Consider the following 19,253-nt stretch of genomic DNA (forward strand, 5'->3'; position numbering starts at 1 on the left):
TTATCGAAATATAAAGCTTTTAAACTTCACCCAGGTGAATCATTTCACAACTGCTTTACTGACAGAGCTAATTCAATGCCAGATTGCAAGGGGTCTACCGACTCAGTGTAACAACAATATTTTACCCAGGTTTTGGTGATTGAACTGTCTGTTATAAAACTGTAAATATAACAGTACCTGATCTGCCTGTAAAGCTTGTGTTATTCAGTATATGTCTAACCATCACTGTAAAATATTGTTGTTACACTGAGTCGGTAGACCCCTTGCAATCTGGCATCGAATTAGCTCTGTCAGTAAAGCAGTTGTGAAATGATTCAACAGCTCACAATGCATTCTCCTCTAAATGGCAAATGTCCTTTACCACTCAACTCGATGATGAGAACCAGCAGATGTAATTTTAGTTTAAGAATTGGCAGTCTGCTAGTTGTGAGCTTGTCAAATCCAAATACAACATTTAACACAGACTGCAGTGTCTAAACGTCTGAGACATTTGGAACCCAAGCATATGCCACTTATGATAGATGCGCTGACCCCTAATCTGTACAAATTAACGCCTGATCAATTCAATTTTAGAGTTGTAGAGTTTCACAGACCATTTAGGACTTTCTGTTGAGAAGCAAGAGCATTTGGGTGTTTAACATAAAAAGCTTTTTAAGTTTAAAGTGTTTGCTTTGTGTTTCATCTCTACATCAAGCTTGATCATCTTTTGACATTGTGTACAATTGATGAAAATAAAATAAAGCAAGAATGCACTAAGAAGCTTTCTGTTCTCTGGATATGGCAAGGATAAATTTTATTGTGCTTCTTGAGTCACTGTGGAGAAGTGGTGAATCAATCAAGCAGTGTCAAACACGGTCCAAAAGAGAGAGAGGGTATTGGGGTGTTAGGTTCCCTTCACTGAAGATCACTGTTAGGCCATGAGAGTTTTTATTCTAATCAATAGCTTTAGAGGCTATTTCTTTCTCATGTTAAATTCAATATTTGAGCATTTGACCTCTGGGATGTTGGTCGAGCATCATAACCTGTGCACCAGCACATTCTCTGAAGGCAGAGTAATAAAAATATCAAAATATTCAATTCCTGCGCTGTGCAGTGTTGGCTAATCCAAAACCATCCACTGCTGGTGAGCTAAAAATCCTATCCCATTATATGAAGAACTGGACTTTAAGGGTGTTTTTTAATTCATTTGTAGGAGTGCGCGTCATTGGCTGGCTAGCATTTATTGCCAGTTCCTAGTTGCCCTTGAGAAGGAAGTGGTGAGCTGACTTCTTGAACTGCTGCAGTCCACCTGTTAAGTTGTGTTGTGAGAGAGGTCTTATTTTCTCATGTATTTACAAGCTTAGGGGATGATCTGATGGAAGTCTTGAAGGTACGTTAACAAAGACAGGGTAGATAAAGCTAAACTATTTCTCCTGGTTGGGGATTCTTGAACCTAGGGAGCATAGTCTAAGAATTAGGGCCAGAGCATTGAGGAGAGGTTAGGAAGCACGTCGGCATGCAAAGGATGGGTAGATGTTTTGAGCTCTGTGCCACAAACAGCACTGGATGGTAGATCAATTATTAACTTTAAATCTGATATTTTTTAAGCACAGTTATTAAGGGACATGGGCCAAAGGCAGGCATATGGAGTTAGGCCACAAATCAGCCATAATCTCCATAAATGGCAGAATAGCTTAAAGGTCTGAATGGCTTGCTGTTGTTCCTGTGTTAGTAAGAAAAACAGAAAATTCTCTCAGTATCCTGGCCAACATCCCTCCAAACAAAAGATACGCCATTCATTCCAGTCCTATCTGTCCCCGGGAGAGCAGTCATTAAATTGAAATTGATTTATATTCATGCAGTGTCTTTGAGACATTTGAAAGTGGGATGAAGGGCTGTGTAAGCTCTTCTGGCTCAATTCTGCGCCTAATGAGAAATCAGATAGTGTGATATTCAAGACTAGCTGTAAAGTATTGTATAATTAAGTAGTAATTTCCTGGAGCATTGCATTTATTGTTAGGATTGGGCAGTCTTACTAGTATAAAGTAATGGATGTGACTTAAATTTTTATTGAAACTGCACACTTATAGCTTGTGTTTTTGGTACATGTACATGGATTGCTTACTTAACTGTTGAAAGATTTCTAGAATAGTGCAGTGCAAGAATGTATTCAAGAGCTATCTGATTAGTCTTCCACTGCTGTTCTTTTTCTGTAGCTCTGCAGATTTTTCCTCATAAAGTATTTACCCAATTTCCTGTTGAAAGTTAGAAAGTAAGTAAATTCAGTGTTTTCAAGGTAGCGTTTTTTGGATCATGATTACTCACTTTAAAACTCTGAGAGCTACCCAATTAGTTCCACAGCTTCTGCTCTTTACCCCTTGCTCTGCAGATTCTCCCTTTGGTATTTATCCAATTCCTTTTGAAACTTATTATTAAATCTGCTTCCACTGATTCTCTTTTCTTTCAGGCAATGCATTTCAAATAATAACTTGCTACATTTTTTAAAATTGTCTTTTACTTTCCCATTGGCTTTTTTGCCTGTTACCTGAAACCAAAGCACTCTGGTTAATACAGTTTTCACTGACTGAAAAATTATCTCTCTACTGACTCTAACAAAAATGTCTCTTAACTGTTTCTGCTGTAAGGGAAATGATCCCAACTTCTGCAGTTTGAAGTTTGCTACTCCTAGCACCATCTTGTTATGTCTCTTCTGTACCATTTGTTTTTAATGACCTGGGCATCCACGCTGAATTGAACACACTACTGCAGTTGAAACCTAACCAGTGTTTCATAAAAGTTTTGTATAACTTTCTTGATTCTAATCTTATATCACTGTCTTTTTGAACTTCAGGCACCCTGATGATACTGAAGTCTGCTTGCAGCAACAACCCCAGCTACATTGACCGGCTCATCTCTGTCTTCATGCGATCACTGCAGAAGATGGTGAGAGACCATCTGAACCCACAGACAACCCCAGGGTCATCTGAAACCAGTACAGGTAATGACATTGCTTTTAATATTGTTTCACCCAGTGAAGTTAGAAAGGGAGCCTGAAAGCAATTTTATTGTATTGCTGTTAAAATAAAGCTAAATGTATTGCTCCAATCAATAGGGGAGAATATGATTCATCTTCCAAAGAGGCAGTGGTGTACTCCCTTTCCTAGCAGTTCAATTTCATCTGTCGGCCAGTGTAATTTCTTTACTTCGGTATGAAGATTTTGGAAAAATGGAGTTCATTATATAAATATATAATACTTTGCTTTGTGAATAAAGTATACATTACCAATGAAACCGCTTGAAATAGAACATAGAGAACATAGAACAGTACAGCACAGAACAGGCCCTTCAGCCCACAATGTTGTGCCGACCATTGATCCTCATGTATGCACCCTCAAATTTCTGTGACCATATACATGTCCAGCAGTCTCTTAAATGACCCCAATGACCTTGCTTCCACAACTGCTGCTGGCAACGCATTCCATGCTCTCACAACTCTCTGCGTAAAGAACCTGCCTCTGACATCCCCTCTATACTTTCCACCAACCAGCTTAAAACTATGACCCCTCGTGCTAGCCATTTCTGCCCTGGGAAATAGTCTCTGGCTATCAACTCTATCTATGCCTCTCATTATCTTGTATACCTCAATTAGGTCCCCTCTCCTCCTCCTTTTCTCCAATGAAAAGAGACCGAGCTCAGTCAGCCTCTCTTCATAAGATAAGCCCTCCAGTCCAGGCAGCATCCTGGTAAACCTCCTCTGAACCCTCTCCAAAGCATCCACATCTTTCCTATAATAGGGCGCCCAGAACTGGATGCAGTATTCCAAGTGCGGTCTAACCAAAGTTTTATAGAGCTGCAACAAGATCTCACGACTCTTAAACTCAATCCCCCTGTTAATGAAAGCCAATCGAGGTAACTGCTTTAGAATTATTTGGAAGTGTTCAATATTGGTCTGCAGGATGCATATTTAGATTTCAACCAGCATCTTTGTATGTTTACATAATTTGAGTTCATGCCTTTATATTTTTGGAGGGATCTCATTGAAACTTCCAGAATACAGAGCGGCCCGAATAGAATGGTCACGGTGAAGATGTTTCCATGAGTAGGAGAGATTAGCACCAGACGGCACAGCCTCAGGTTGAAGAGACAGACCTTTTTAGATCTGAGATGAGGAAAATGTTCTTCAGCCACAGGGTGGTGAATCTGAAACTCATTGCTGCAGAAGGCTGTAGAAACCGAGTCAATGAATGTTTTTAAGAAAAATAGTTTCCTGATTAGTAGGAAGATCAAGGGTTAAGTGGGGGGAAGGCAGCATAGTGGATCAGACTCAATGGGCGTAATGGCCTAATTCTCCTCCTGTATCCTGTTGTCTTAGTGTTGAGGGCTTGTCTCAGTTGTAATAAGTAGATGGTGTGCTTATTGCCTCTGAGTTCCCAAAACAACCTTCATTTTGCTTAAACACTCATTATATACAGAAATGTCTTGGGGCACTTCAGCAACTGGATGGTAGATAGAAAGTGGACAGGGAACTGGGCAAGTGGTGGTAAATTAGAAAGGATTAGATTCAAGACACAATTAGTCTGGGAGTGTCTTAGATTTGAAAGTGAAGAAGATGCTGATGGAGGTTGTAGGAACAATGACTGATGGAACAGCCACTTGTTGTGTAGCTGGAAGATTAAAAATAATCTGGTGTCTGAATGCTGAAGGGTCAGCAGTAGGCATGTGGGGCTTAAGGAGGTTAACTGATTCAAATATTGGCCAGGACGTCCCCTGTTTTCTTGGAAACTGCACTATGAGATCTTGTGCACCCACCCGAGAGCAGGTGCATCCTTGGTTTAATATCTCATCCAAAAGCTGACACCTCCACCAGTGCCCTTAGTGCTAGTATGAGGGTGTCATGGGACTTCAGCTGACAACTTCTGACTTGAGCCAAGCATTTCCACCATTTCCACCATTTGAACCATTATGACTCTCTTATTGCTGCCTTCCTGGCAGTTTTCAGCAAATAAAACAGGCGGAGGCTTTTGCTGTTGCATGTAGTGTAGATGTTTGGTGAGGAAAGCATTGACCGTAAATGTAGTAATGGCTCCCCAACCATTGGCTGAATAAACTTGTCAACACAGCTGATTTTATGAAGAATGAACATTTGGATGTATTGCACTTTGGATTGTACCCGAGAAAAAGCAAAGACTTTCAAGGCAGAGAGGAATTTGGTGGTGGAGGGAAATATGAAAGAAGGGTGTGAATCAGCTTGTTGTGGTGTGTTGCAAGCATGAATTTGCCATTGATAAGGTGATGTTTGGTAAAGATGAAAGGTAGATGAGTATCTTTTAAGCTGCCTTATCAGTTCTGGAACAAGGAACTTTAATTTAAGAGTTTCAGACATGTTTGCTAGAGGATTAATGTGCCTGAAGCAAACTCCAGTGATCGATGAGCCATAAATGTTAATTAAATTGCTGTTATTGCAGAGGCAGTCTGTAATGTTGTAAAAATAGGAAAATTTCAACATGCTTTAAATGCAAATTTAATTTTCTAATAATTGATAGCACACTTTCAAAGCATGTCATATAGATGTCTTTTTCCCCTCCTTTTCCAAACCCCTGAAAGAAAATGCCCTCAGTTCACAGGTGACAAGCCTGAAAGTTTCAACAATATTTACAGCCTTAAATTTCATGCCCTGAGCTGTTGCGTAAGATGCCCATTAAACATGGGTGAAGAAGTATGCTATTTAACCCATCTAGTCTGTTCTCCCATTCAGTGAGATATCAGATGATCTGATAATCCTCAACTCAACTTTGCTGTCTTTTCCCAATAACCCTTGATTATAGTTCTGAAATATAGTCAACATATAGTTGTCCCTTCAAGGCCCTCGAAGTACAATCAGCGTGGTTTCAGATGGATTCTTTTCTTGAGCTGGGAGGGCAGGTGTACTAACATTGGTGTCCTTGAAGCAGCCAATAGCATCAATATCCAGGCATGATCATTCGAAACAATCTCTGCTGGGCTGGCCAAGTGCTCAGGATGCCTAAGTTTCGACTGCCAAAGTAAATCACCTTCGCCCAAGGAAGGGACTCGACCGAGAGGAGGCCCAAAGGAAGAATTTCAAAGAAGGCTTCCCTCAAGCAAGGCAACACGTGGGAGACCGTTGTTCAGAGAAAGTGACTTGGAGGCTGCTCCTGTATGAAGGGGTGCAGTTCTTTGAGAACATCTGTTGGCAAGAGGAAGTACAGAAGAGGAACTGGAGAAAGGAATGCCAGAGATCTCGAGGCCAAGGACCAATTTTGCCTCCTGAAAACACCTGCCAAATGTGGGGCCGCAGACACAGCTGTGGGATGGGGCTCATCAATCATGCAAAGATCCACAGAACGCTGTGACCAGCGACACGGAGTTTCTTTGGACAATCTTGCTTGTTAGTCAGTGATTGCCAATGACAGTGACAATTCCCTGACTGATTAAAAATCTGACAATCTCATCCTTGTGTTCAACTAAAGTCATACGGTAATACACAATAGAAACAGGAGGCCCTTCAGTCCAAACTGGTCCATGCTGACCGTGATGCCTATGTCTGCCAGTTCCTTTTGTCTGTATCTCTTTAAACCTTTCCCATCCATGTACCTATCCAAATGTTTTTTAAATGTTGCTATTGTATCTGCCTCAACCACTTTCTCTTGGCAGCCCATTTCATATATGCACCACTCTCAGTCTATAAAACACAGTCTCTACAGCCCTCTGCAGTAAAGAATTGTACAAATTCACTACCCTCTGGACAAAGTGGTTTGTCACCGTTTGTCCTTGCAGGGCAACTCCTTACTCTGATATTATGTCCTCTTGTCTGCCACAATAGAAACAGTTTTTCGGCATCTACCCTGCCGAGCCCCATTAGAATCTTGTATGTTTCAAAAAATCAGGTCTCATTTTTCTAAATACAAAGTGCAAGCCCAACTGACTCAACCAAACTGTACATCCTCATATTCACCAGCATTATGTTCCATCTGCCAAGCTTTTGTTCATTCATGTAATCTTTCTATATCTCTCTGTAGACTCTTTGTGTCTTCCTTACTACTTCACACCTATTTTTGTTATCTGCAAACTTGGCAATAGGACATACATTTCCTACATCCAGATCATTAATATATATAGTGAATATTTGTGATCTCAGCACTGATCCCTGTTACAGTCCACTAATTATAGGTTGCCAACTTGAAAAATGCCCTTCTTCCAACTCTGCCTTCTCTTAGTTAGCAATCATTATGTATACCAACATACTGCTTTCAAAACCACGGGCTATTCTCTTAAGTAGCCTAACATGCACTATTTTATCAAAAGTCTTTTGGTAATCCAAATATGTTGTACCTACTACTTCCTCTTTATCTATCCTGCTTGGTACATCTTCAAAGCGTCCTTAAATTTGTCAGGCTTGTTACTTATTCATGCGTATAAGATGGGAGAGAAAAAGATGCAAGTTGTAACAGTATTTTATGCCAAGGTACTGCTGTAGTCATAGATTTTATTCTGCATTAATTAATATGATGCTACAGTTAATTGCTGTATTTTACAAAGGCAAATAGCTGTGACTTATTAATATATTTGAACTCTAGGATTGATAATGGGGTAATGTATGTTGTTTCTGACAATAAAGATTGCAATAAACAACAAATTGTTTTTTGGCACTAGGCTGAAGAAATTATAGCTCTCGTGTGTTTTTGCACAGTAGAAAACAAATAATGATCTACAACTGCAGTCAGAAGGAAGTGGAAGAGGAATGATGCAAATTCTTCTTAATTATTGTTATAAAAGAGTAATTGTGTTAGAATGTGTGAAGTAAGTAGAATTGTGAAATGAGCAATGTGACTTACCTGGTGTCTACACAGGGAGCAAGGATAGTAAAAGCTGGCAGTGTAATCACTTTTTAACCTATATTTGCAGAGCAATTTGTGGATGATGGATTTGGGCATTCGCTATGTTTAGTGGCTACAGGTGATGTTGTCAATAATTTCTCTTTTAGATATTGTAAGCTAGAATCACAGAAAATTTAATAGCTTTTCTAAGGTTGATTAATGAGGCTATATGCTTGTCACTTTTGCCCAGAAGCCAGAACACCCTGACTTCGGCAAGCAACCTCAATAGTTTGCAGCTGAACCATGAACGATCTTTTTCATTCTTGACCCTTGTGATCCAGGGTTCATATCAAACGCAGATCGCTGGGTTGAGAGCCTGCTCCCAGTGAATTCTGTCGTATTAACGGGCTCTTACATCGATGATCCGTTGAGGTCCTGATATTAATCCCAGGGTCATGCACCCTTTCTCAGACCTGAGTTTGGGCCAGTTAACTGGAAATTACATGTTACCAACAGTGTGTCTACCATCCTATCTGTTTGAGTTGAACTAGGATCGACAAATGTTTAACTACTGATTGTTCAGTTATGTCACAGCTCAAGGGAGGGCACCAGGACTTGGTTGATCTCTGATTTTCAGTACAGTGTGTTAACCAAGGCTTTGTGAGTTGCACATACTCATCTTTAAGCCAGAAGTTTGTAGGTTGAAGACCCACTACAGTACTTCAGTCTGGAAATCAGAGCTGACCTCCCTGTGCAATTCTGAGGGTGTGCCGCACTGTTGGGGGTGCCTTCCTTCAGAAGTGAATAAAAAACCCAACGTGAACATAACTGATCTAGTCATTGTAACATTGCTGTTTTTGGGAATTGGCTGCTTTATTTCTTACATCTACAACCTAGAGTGACTTACACTTTGGAAAAAAATGCTTAATTGCTTGAATGTTTTGTGGTCATTAAAGGCAGTATAAAAATGCTTGACTTTTAACAATTTTTATTCATCTTCAATTTATTTGTGTAGCAATACAGGATTCTTATTAACCAGTGTAATTTTAATCCTAATAAATAAAACTTTTCATTTAGTGCACCTGATTTTTTTCTTTAAACAATTAGATTCATTTTTGAAATATCTGTGATTTTAAAAACAAAAATTTCGTGATGCTTGAAATTGCATTGTGCTAATAGTGGAAATAATGGTTGATATTTCAGGATTCTTTTATTGTGTGTAATTAATGCATCATAATGAACTGGATGAATGTGAGGCTCTAATCGTGAGTGGATCAAAGCAAACAAAATCTTTTCCCACTGAAGCTGCTGGTTGATGATCCCCATTGAGGAATTTCAGTAATTGACTTGGCATGTTTGACATGTCCTTGTGCTTCCAAAAAACAATTATAATTAGCTGCTAAATCTGTGTTTCTTGGCAAAGACATGAAAATGTTGAAACAAGAATTTAAACATGGACTTCTAATTTACTTCTATGTGTCATTATTTTATACTGTAATTATAAACATGATCCTAAACTTGAAGAAAATGAAAAGTTACCTTTGTAGTAATGTTTTAGTGTCAGCAATTTTTGTCCATGTTAAATTCCTCCAAAGGAGGACCCCATTGTGAATTGTTTCATTCCTTTGACATTTTTTTAATAGTCCATTTGCAAGATTCAGGGATGCCATGGTTTTACTGCTTTTAAAACCCAGTGACCACCTTCAGCCCCTCCTTTCCGCAAATGCTGGATGCCACTGGCTGGCCTGTCATGCATCTGTCCACCTCTTCATTTTACTATTGGTAACCGTGCCTCAAACCAGCTAAAGGATTTTCCTCTCTCAAACCTGCTGCCTGCTTGACTCACTGTCCTTGTTTATGACCCTCTTCAAAACTGAACCTCATTGAATAAGATATAGGTTGCCCCTGTAATATCTGAGGACTTCTCTTGGGACAGTCCACATTTTGACTAAAAGTGCTTCTTTTGTACTATTAAAAGATTTGACCAAATTTATAAAGTTCATAATAAAGCCCCTGACTTTATATCAAATGGAAATTATAATTCGCCTGGTTTGAGATGATCCCGCCTTACAGCAACAAGTGTATTTGAAATGTATTTCAATGACTATGACCCACTTTATAATGTGGTTCTGTAAGGCTCTGTACCATAAATGTCTTGTGTTTCCATGATTTTCTTTATCCTGGGCATTATCTATCCCACTAGATGGTGCACTGTATAGAAGTCTTGTTTATATTTCATTGTTTAAAAGTACATGCTTCTTGTTCAGTGAAGCATAATATCTGGAATTCTGAATTTCTGAATTTAGAGTAAAATACTGAAAGCACCAGCCACGGTCCTGCTCTGCAATTCAAAGTTCCAGCTGTCTCTCACCATTATGTTATACCTTAGAGTGTGCAGCGCTTTTTATCTGAATTGTTTTAAGACACGGAGTAGTAAATGTCTGTCTTTCTTTCAGTCACAGTTGAGCTGATCATGTTAAGTCTAGAGCTTGTGAAAACGCGTCTTGCTGTAATGAGCATGGAGATGAGGAAGAATTTTATCCAAGTCATCTTGACCTCCCTCATTGAGAAATCCCCCGATGCCAAGATTCTACGAGCCGTGGTGAAAATAGTAGAGGAGTGGGTGAAGAATAATTCTCCCATGGCAGTAAATCAGGTGAGGATGTTTTATAAACAAATAGAATTAGGATTATAAATACAGTGAAAAGTTTAATGTTGCCCATCACGGCACCATCTTAGATACAAAGTAGCTAAGTACAAATCTGAGATACAAAATCGAAAAGTAAAGAAAAAAAGGTAAAAGGTACCTAAAATCAATTTATAAGTTAGAAAATAAGAAGTTCAAAGGATAAATATTTGAGTCAGATGGGCTTCCCCACGCAGTCTGAATAGGCTTGCAAGCCATTGACCGCTGCACTGGTCCCCAGTTCAACAATTATCCCTGCTGCGCTGCGGTCTCCAGTCCACTCTGGCTGTCAGCTGCTTCAGGTAACACTTAGTCAAAATCAAAGTTGGTGTTCCAAAATACAAAAATTTCATGTGATTTGTAAACTTATTTTCAGGAGTTCTGCAAATTACGTGCATTACAAGTGATATAAATTTAAATTCAACTAAAAGTTAAGCCCATTTAACATTTATTGATCTTTGCTATTAAATAAAGTAAATCTTTAATATAATAAAATGTGAGGCTGGATGAACACAGCAGGCCAAGCAGCATCTCAGGAGCACAAAAGCTGACGTTTCGGCCTAGACCCTTCATCAGAGAGGGGGATGGGGGGAGGGAACTGGAATAAATAGGGAGAGAGGGGGAGGCGGACCGAAGATGGAGAGTAAAGAAGATAGGTGGAGAGGGTGTAGGTGGGGAGGTAGGGAGGGGATAGGTCAGTCCAGGGAAGACGGACAGGTCAAGGAGGTGGGATGAGGTGAGTAGGTAGCTGGGGGTGCGGCTTGGGGTGGGAGGAAGGGATGGGTGAGAGGAAGAACCGGTTAGGGAGGCAGAGACAGGTTGGACTGGTTGTGTGGTGCAGTGGGTGGGGGGGAAGAGCTGGGCTGGTTGTGTGGTGCAGTGGGGGGAGGGGATGAACTGGGCTGGTTTAGGGATGCAGTGGGGGAAGGGGAGATTTTGAAACTGGTGAAGTCCACATTGATACCATATGGCTGCAGCGTTCCCAGGCGGAATATGAGTTGCTGTTCCTGCAACCTCCCCCCCACGGTGATTGAGAACGCCCTTGACCGCGTCTCCCGCATTTCCCGCGACACATCCCTCACACCCCGCCCCCGCCACAACCGCCCCAAGAGCATCCCCCTCGTTCTCACACACCACCCTACCAACCTCCGGATACAACGCATTATCCTCCGACACTTCCGCCATTTACAATCCGACCCCACCACCCAAGACATTTTTCCATCCCCACCCCTGTCTGCTTTCCGGAGAGACCACTCTCTCCGTGACTCCCTTGTTCGCTCCACACTGCCCTCCAACCCCACCACACCCGGCACCTTCCCCTGCAACCGCAGGAAATGCTACACTTGTCCCCACACCTCCTCCCTCACCCCCATCCCAGGCCCCAAGATGACATTCCACATTAAGCAGAGGTTCACCTGCACATCTGCCAATGTGGTATACTGCATCCACTGTACCCGGTGCGGCTTTCTCTACATTGGGGAAACCAAGCGGAGGCTTGGGGACCGCTTTGCAGAACACCTCCGCTCAGTTCGCAACAAACAACTGCACCTCCCAGTCGCAAACCATTTCCACTCCCCCTCCCATTCTCTTGATGACATGTCCATCATGGGCCTCCTGCACTGCCACAATGATGCCACCCGAAGGTTGCAGGAACAGCAACTCATATTCCGCCTGGGAACCCTGCAGCCATATGGTATCAATGTGGACTTCACCAGTTTCAAAATCTCCCCTTCCCCCACTGCATCCCTAAACCAGCCCAGTTCATCCCCTCCCCCCACTGCACCACATAACCAGCCCAGCTCTTCTCCCCCACCCACTGCATCCCAAAACCAGTCCAACCTGTCTCTGCCTCCCTAACCGGTTCTTCCTCTCACCCATCCCTTCCTCCCACCCCAAGCCGCACCCCCAGCTACCTACTAACCTCATCCCACCTCCTTGACCTGTCCGTCTTCCCTGGACTGACCTATCCCCTCCCTACCTCCCCACCTACACCCTCTCCACCTATCTTCTTTACTCTCCATCTTCGGTCCGCCTCCCCCTCTCTCCCTATTTATTCCAGTTCCCTCCCCCCATCCCCCTCTCTGATGAAGGGTCTAGGCCCGAAACGTCAGCTTTTGTGCTCCTGAGATGCTGCTTGGCCTGCTGTGTTCATCCAGCCTCACATTTTATTATCTTGGAATCTCCAGCATCTGCAGTTCCCATTATCTCTAAATCTTTAATATAATCGTTAATGATAATCAGTTGTTAAAATATTGTGTAGAGTCAACCAGTTTTTATCACCAGTCTCTGTTAAAAAAATTTAATTTGTGTTCGTTTTATGTTTGTCTGGTTTCAGCATATGAAAACTCAAATGAAAACAAACAGCATTTTTATCTCCATTTAGTAAAACAGGTATAGGATTAAGCAGATACATGAACTAGGATTTTGCCTTCCTTTTCTTGCTTGTCTAGCACAAGGTGACATTAAGGATATTTGCAGTTTCCTTGAACAAATGGGACAATGTGCATATCACTTTTGCAGTATTAGTGTGGCCTAGTATGGCCCTCACTGTATCTCCCACAAGTGCTCAATTTCCAGCCTGGATGCTTGAAAAGCAGTGAGGCCATGGTGTATCGCTAATGTCACTGAAGTAGTATTCGGAGGATGTGGTTTCAAATCCCACTAGTGCAGCTTTGAAATTTGATTTCAAGTAATTAAAACTGGAATAAAAACATGATCTAATGGCAACCGTGAAATTATTGTAAATTGTTGAAAAAATCCATGTGGCTCACTCATCCATGATTGTTTTGGTCCATATGTGACTATGTCAGACTCTCAGCAATGTGGTTCACAATTAAGTCACCTTGCAAGCCATTCAGTTGTGTCAAATCAGAACAGTGTTTGACAGAATTAACCAGTTGGACCACACTCTGTCCCTTCAGTCTTCAGGAAAGAGAATGACAGACGAATCCCTTCTTTATTACTGTTATTTGGATGCTTGTATCACAATTGGTGTACTCCAGACATCTCCTTCACCATCCCCGCTTATGCTCTGTTTTGTTGGAAATGACCATCTCAAACATCTAACTGTCTGTCCTTGACGTACAATAGCATTAACTTCATTGAATTCCCCACTATTAACATTGTCTGGGTTACCATCAACCAGAAACTGAACTGGATGTGTCATTTGAATACTTTTGGTTTAATGTTTTAGCGAAGATCTGTCGCTCAGGTTGTGGTTGGAGTTGGTTGGTTCGCTGAGCTGTGACTGGTCTTCATGTAAACGCTTCATCGCCCTTCTAGATATCATCCTCGGTGCTGCCTAGCCTCCGTTGAAGTGCTGCTGTTCTGTTCCGTTCTAAATTTATCTGGCCTGGGCTGTCATGGTAGGTAATATTGTGCAAGTGTGTTGGAGCCCCATATAGTAGAAACATATAAGAACTGACTACAAGACTCCTATGACCTCTTGGAATAATGATAGCACACAAACCAACAGCTGCACTTCGCTACTCAAAGACGAATGACTCCATACCCACAATGAGCGGGACAGATGTGATATACAAAATACCATGCAGCAACTGTGAGAAGCAATACGTAGGACAGACGAGCAGGAAACTCACCACCACGATACACAAACATCAACTAGCAGTGAAACGGTACCACCAACTATCCCATGTTTCTGTTTACTCTGACAAAGAGAGAATTCAGTTTAACTAGGACAATGTAACAGTACTAGAACAAGCAAAACAATGACAAGCATGAGAATTCCTGGAAGCCTGGCTTTCAACCACCGGTGCCATAAACAAACATGTTGAAATAGACCCCATGTATATACCACTACAGAGGAAAACCAGAAACACAACTACCCACCATAACAGACCGGACCATTAAGAATGGAACACTGCAACAGTGCCTCAGTGGATGCCAGGCAGCACTGACTATGCTCCCTAGGAGGAGGATGAAATGTTTGCATGAAAACCAGTCAGCTCTGAGAACCAACCAACTCCAAATACTATGGAAACAAGGCAGATCGGAAGCTAGGAATTCTGCAACAAGTAACTCGACCCCAAACTCCCCAGTACCTGTCTATCATCAGGCATTAGTCGGGAGTATGATAAAATGCTCTCTGCTTGCCTTGATAAGTGTGACTGCACTAACACTGAAGAAACTTAACACAATCCAGGATAAGTGATAATGGGAACTGCAGTTGCTGAGAAGGGTCTGATGAAGGGTCTAGGCCTGAAACGTCAGCTTTTGTGCTCCTGAGCTGCTGCTTGGCCTGCTGTGTTCATTCAGCTCCACACTTTGTTATCTCACAATCCAGGATAAAGCAGCTTCCTTAATTGGCACTCCGTTTCATAACTTCAACATTCATTCCTTTTACTACCAATGCAGCAGATGCATTTCTGTAACTCACCACCACTCTTTTCATAGCACCTTCTAAAAGAGTGACTGTCACCTGCAAGAACCTCTCCAAGCCATACATCCTGACCTGCCCTAGCTCCACTTGTCACCACACCATACAAGCCCAGGGACTGCAGTAGCTCAAGAAAGTAGTTCACCGTCACATTCCGAAGATCATTTAGGTGGGCAACAAATGCTGACCTCGCCAGCAATGCCCACACCTGTGAAAGAATTAAAACAAAAAGGAAATATTTCTGAGACTGGAAAAGCTAAACCCAATGCTTCCGCCACTAATTCAGCATGGCTAGCAGTCATAACTGTGGTTTTTTGGTTCAGTATTGTATAGTGTGTCTCATTTACAAGCCATAATAATCTAAGTCCAGAATATCAACGGATCAAGTTACTTCATTGTTACTAACCTGTTGTTCCTAATTGAAGCATAAATCAGCGCTGGTTTTGTTGCTGTGTACATGGGAAATCAATGCAGGATAATAATCATTTGCAGATGAACTGTTACAACAGATTTTGTACATTAACAGAGTAAATGGATTCTATGATAATGAGATAACAAGATGTATAGCTGGTTGAACACAGCAGGCCAAGCAGCATTAGAGGATCAGGAAAGCTGACATTTCGGGCCTAGACTCTCCTTCAGATTTTCTGAAGAAGGATCTAGGCCCAAAACATCAGCTTTCCTACTCCTCTAATGCTGCTTGGCCTGCTGTGTTCATCCAGCTATACACCTTGTTATCTCAGATTCTCCAGCGTCTGCAGTTCCTACCATCTCTGAAACAAATGGATTCTATCTTGGCATGAGTAATTAAATGGATATGAATAAAATTTGATATTAAATCATCAGTTGTGATCCAATCATTGTATTTTGACTGATTTCATTTCACCACAATTTGATGTTTTTTTAGAAAGTGAAACTTACTTTATAAAATGGAAATAATTTCCGACTGGAGTGGGGAGCAAAGAAACCAATTATTTCTGCTCCATGGTGCTGATGACAAAATAACAACAGACATTCATAATGCCTTTAAAGATAATAAAATCCTTACTTTTTCTCCAATGAAACCAATTAAGCGAAGGAATAGACACTGAGCTGTCACGTCAATTCAGAAAGCGAGTTGAAAACTCAGCTGTGAAGACAGTTTTTGAGACAGTTTTATTTTGTTGGTGCAGAGGCAGAAGGACTTGAGAGTCTTGTTAGCATTGATAGGTGGATGAAAATGGGGAAGGGGGAGAATTTACATAAAGGCCCATGGGAGGGAATGTTGAGCTGTAGGAAGTTAACGAGATGGGGATAGGGGAGAGCCAAGCAGGGAAATTTTAGTTACATTGCATTTGAGCACAGTGTAGTTATCAGGGATAAGAGTGTTTGAATTTGATGCAGTTAACATTCTGACAGGCTGTTTTGAACATTATTATCAGTGCAGAATGAGAGGCCGATAATGATGATGCTAGAGATACTGATGTTTAGAAGTAACAAAAGGATGTTTGAGAGTTTTAATAGTGCTAATGGTAAGGTAAGGATGGAAACTTCGTGATTTTAATGGAGGTGGAAGTAATAGTCTTGGTGACGGGCAAGCAGTAGAATTTGAAATGCAATGCAATTTAGTTAAACCTGTGCACTTAATGTTTTAACAGTTTTTAACATCAGTTAATTTTTAATGTGGGTTGGGAGTTAATTAGAACAATGTGTGCTAGCGTTTAGGATGTTGAAGATGACAGGGAATGCAGCAAAGATTTTTGTGAATGGTTAAGGATGAAAACTTAATTTAGCTAGCTACATTGCAGAATCTGAGGCTACGCTTTTTGGAGAAGAGAGTATTAGATCGAAATCTCAAATTATCGAGTGCTTTGGACAGATGAGAGAGAAACTGGTTCCATTGATTGAGCATTGAGAACCTGTTTTAAGGTGATTGTTTCTTTTGTCAATGGTGACATGGGGAAAAGCTTTTTAACACAGAGGCTTGGATCTGAAAGCACTGCCTCAAAACATGATAGAGACAGACACGTGCGAGATCTTCAGGAGAATTGGTGACACTAGATACCCATTTATCAATCCATAAATTTTGCTCCCTGTCCTGAAATATGCACATTTAGCCAATGCTTGTGTTTGCTGGTGGCTTTCCTGCTTTCTCCTTGATGGTGACGTTCCTGTATTTAGTAGCCTCCTTCTGATACATATGTTAATTTGGTGCTATCGTTTAGTTTTTTGTCGTCGGGGGCAAATAGTCTTGTCCTGCATTTCAGATTCACCTCTTTCCATGTTTGGTCAGCTCTTCACTTGTCACAGTCAGGTCCTTCCAGTTGTCCAACACACACGCATGCCCCTAGTACATGGTGTCTCATCTGTTTCTGTGATTTGTTCAGAATTAAGTCTGCAATCAGTGCCGGTTAATGCACAATAATGGTTTTGTTCCCATGCTATAAAGTTACTTCTTCCATTACCTTTTTTTTGTAGTATACTGTGTCCACTGATATAAAAACTTAGTTTGAACTTGTTTTAAATCCTTACTGAATTTTCTCTGATACCTCAACTTTAATTGCCTTCTCCCTGCATGCATAGCATTCAGGTACTCAGGTATCCTCTTCGCCAGCTTGGGTGTTGTGGGAGAGGGAGGATATTCTGATCGTTCATTCCTATAGGACTTTTCAGATTTCTTTCAAAAATCTGTTGATATTCAATGTAGCCTCAAACCATTGTGTTTTGATGCATGGACTAATCAGTTCAGGGTAGATATTAATAAATTTAAATATGTATATTTAAATATGTCGTCATCTTATCAATTTTGTCTGTAAATGTAAATATTTAATATAAAATTACCAAACCTCCTCTCCTGTCCAGTTGTTGAGACACTACCTTTGAGAGAATGTTTTTCACCTGATCTTGCTTCTACCAGGAAGTGATCAGTGTTGAGGCTGTACCTTGCTGCTTCTTTTGAAGAGTTAACCTGTGTCCACATGTTCAATTCATGTTTCCATTGAACAGTAGGATGTACTTCACAAAACATCAATGGGATCTCATTCTGACACCTCTTTTTGTATGAGTTCATCTGTTCTTCTCCAGACCAATTCCAATTCTAATTGTCTGTCTGAAAAAGTAAACCTTACCTCCCAATTTTCATCTTTACATGACCATCCTCTGCTGTCAATGCCTCTTTTAGGTCTCGGATTATCAGTCAGATGGAACCAATATGCCATTCTTTGTGGATAGAGTTTATCAATTGCTGACTCGTAGAACTCCTTCTACATTACCCTATCACTTAATTCATGAATTAACCTAATCACCTGCATAACCACTTGCTCCATTTCCAGTTGACTGGGAGAGCCAGCTCCAAAATGATACTGTTTAGGTCACATGGTACTGTGTCAGACTGGTGCAGGATGCAGCCTTCTATCAGACCAGACTGCAGCTCCACCATATTGTGTTCAAAGCTAAAGTGATGTGCGGCTGCCTCTTGATGGCGCACCAATGTTATTTGTATGTTATGCAGTTTACTGAGAACTCCGATCTACCTGACTGCTGAGTCATACGAGCATTTCACACCAAGTCATAAGAGCCTTCACATTATAAGCTCTGCTTCTGTCCTCTGGGTTAAGTGTTTTAGAACAGTGGACCGTTATTTCCTTTGAGATGAATGCTTATCCAATTTCCGTTTTCAAATTACATGCCTATGCCTGCCATTTTCCATCACACATGTAGTACTTTGCTGTCACAGATCTTCAGCTGGTGCTGAATGTGATTTTTTTAAAAAAAAGTCAGCTAAGAGCAAGTTTTACACTCAATCAGGAATCCTATTTCAGAGGTGACTTGCTCTGTTGCTGCAGTCACTGTGTTTGATGCTGGCTAATGTTATCATACCTCCCTGCCTGCCTCTGGTTTGTTTCCACTGATATGTTTACTACGAACTCTATTTTTCCAAGCCAGACATTTTAGAATTTGTTCTTTCAAAGCGAGAGTACAACAAAAAAAAATGGAATGAATAATTTTCTATATTCTGTGCAGACACCTACACTGAGAGAGAAGTCCATTTTACTGGTTAAAATGATGACCTACATTGAAAAACGCTTCCCAGATGACCTTGAATTAAATGCCCAGTTCTTGGACCTCGTTAACTATGTCTATAGGTAATTGTAGTAATTAATCAAAAGTTGTATTTCATTTGTTAGTACACTTCTGACTTTACACTGTGCTCTTGAGAAGCTAATGCAGTTTATATTCAGTTTGAAAATGCAATACAGTATGGCTTAGTTTTGTCTGTATTCTTGTATTATACACAAAAATAATTTGCAGCTATTTTTGATTAAATTTAGGATTAACTGTGGGGCCTGCATTAAGTGTATTGCTATACAGAATCAAG

General features: G+C 40.9%; 1 protein-coding gene across 4 annotated transcripts in view; it reads left to right on the forward strand.

The window, feature by feature from the left end:
- The window catches only part of trrap (transformation/transcription domain-associated protein), a 225,520-nt gene that overhangs the window by 104,771 nt on the left and 101,496 nt on the right, over positions 1-19,253 (forward strand). For all 4 annotated transcript variants that reach the window (XM_059654068.1, XM_059654070.1, XM_059654069.1 and 1 more), the window contains 3 exons: positions 2,831-2,977; positions 10,271-10,470; positions 18,899-19,020. In XM_059654068.1, coding sequence (XP_059510051.1) covers positions 2,831-2,977; positions 10,271-10,470; positions 18,899-19,020 — 469 coding nt within the window. The remainder of the gene's footprint in view (positions 1-2,830; positions 2,978-10,270; positions 10,471-18,898; positions 19,021-19,253) is intronic.

The sequence above is a fragment of the Stegostoma tigrinum genome, chromosome 23, assembly GCF_030684315.1.
Source record: "Stegostoma tigrinum isolate sSteTig4 chromosome 23, sSteTig4.hap1, whole genome shotgun sequence".
In the NCBI taxonomy this organism is placed as follows: domain Eukaryota; kingdom Metazoa; phylum Chordata; class Chondrichthyes; order Orectolobiformes; family Stegostomatidae; genus Stegostoma; species Stegostoma tigrinum.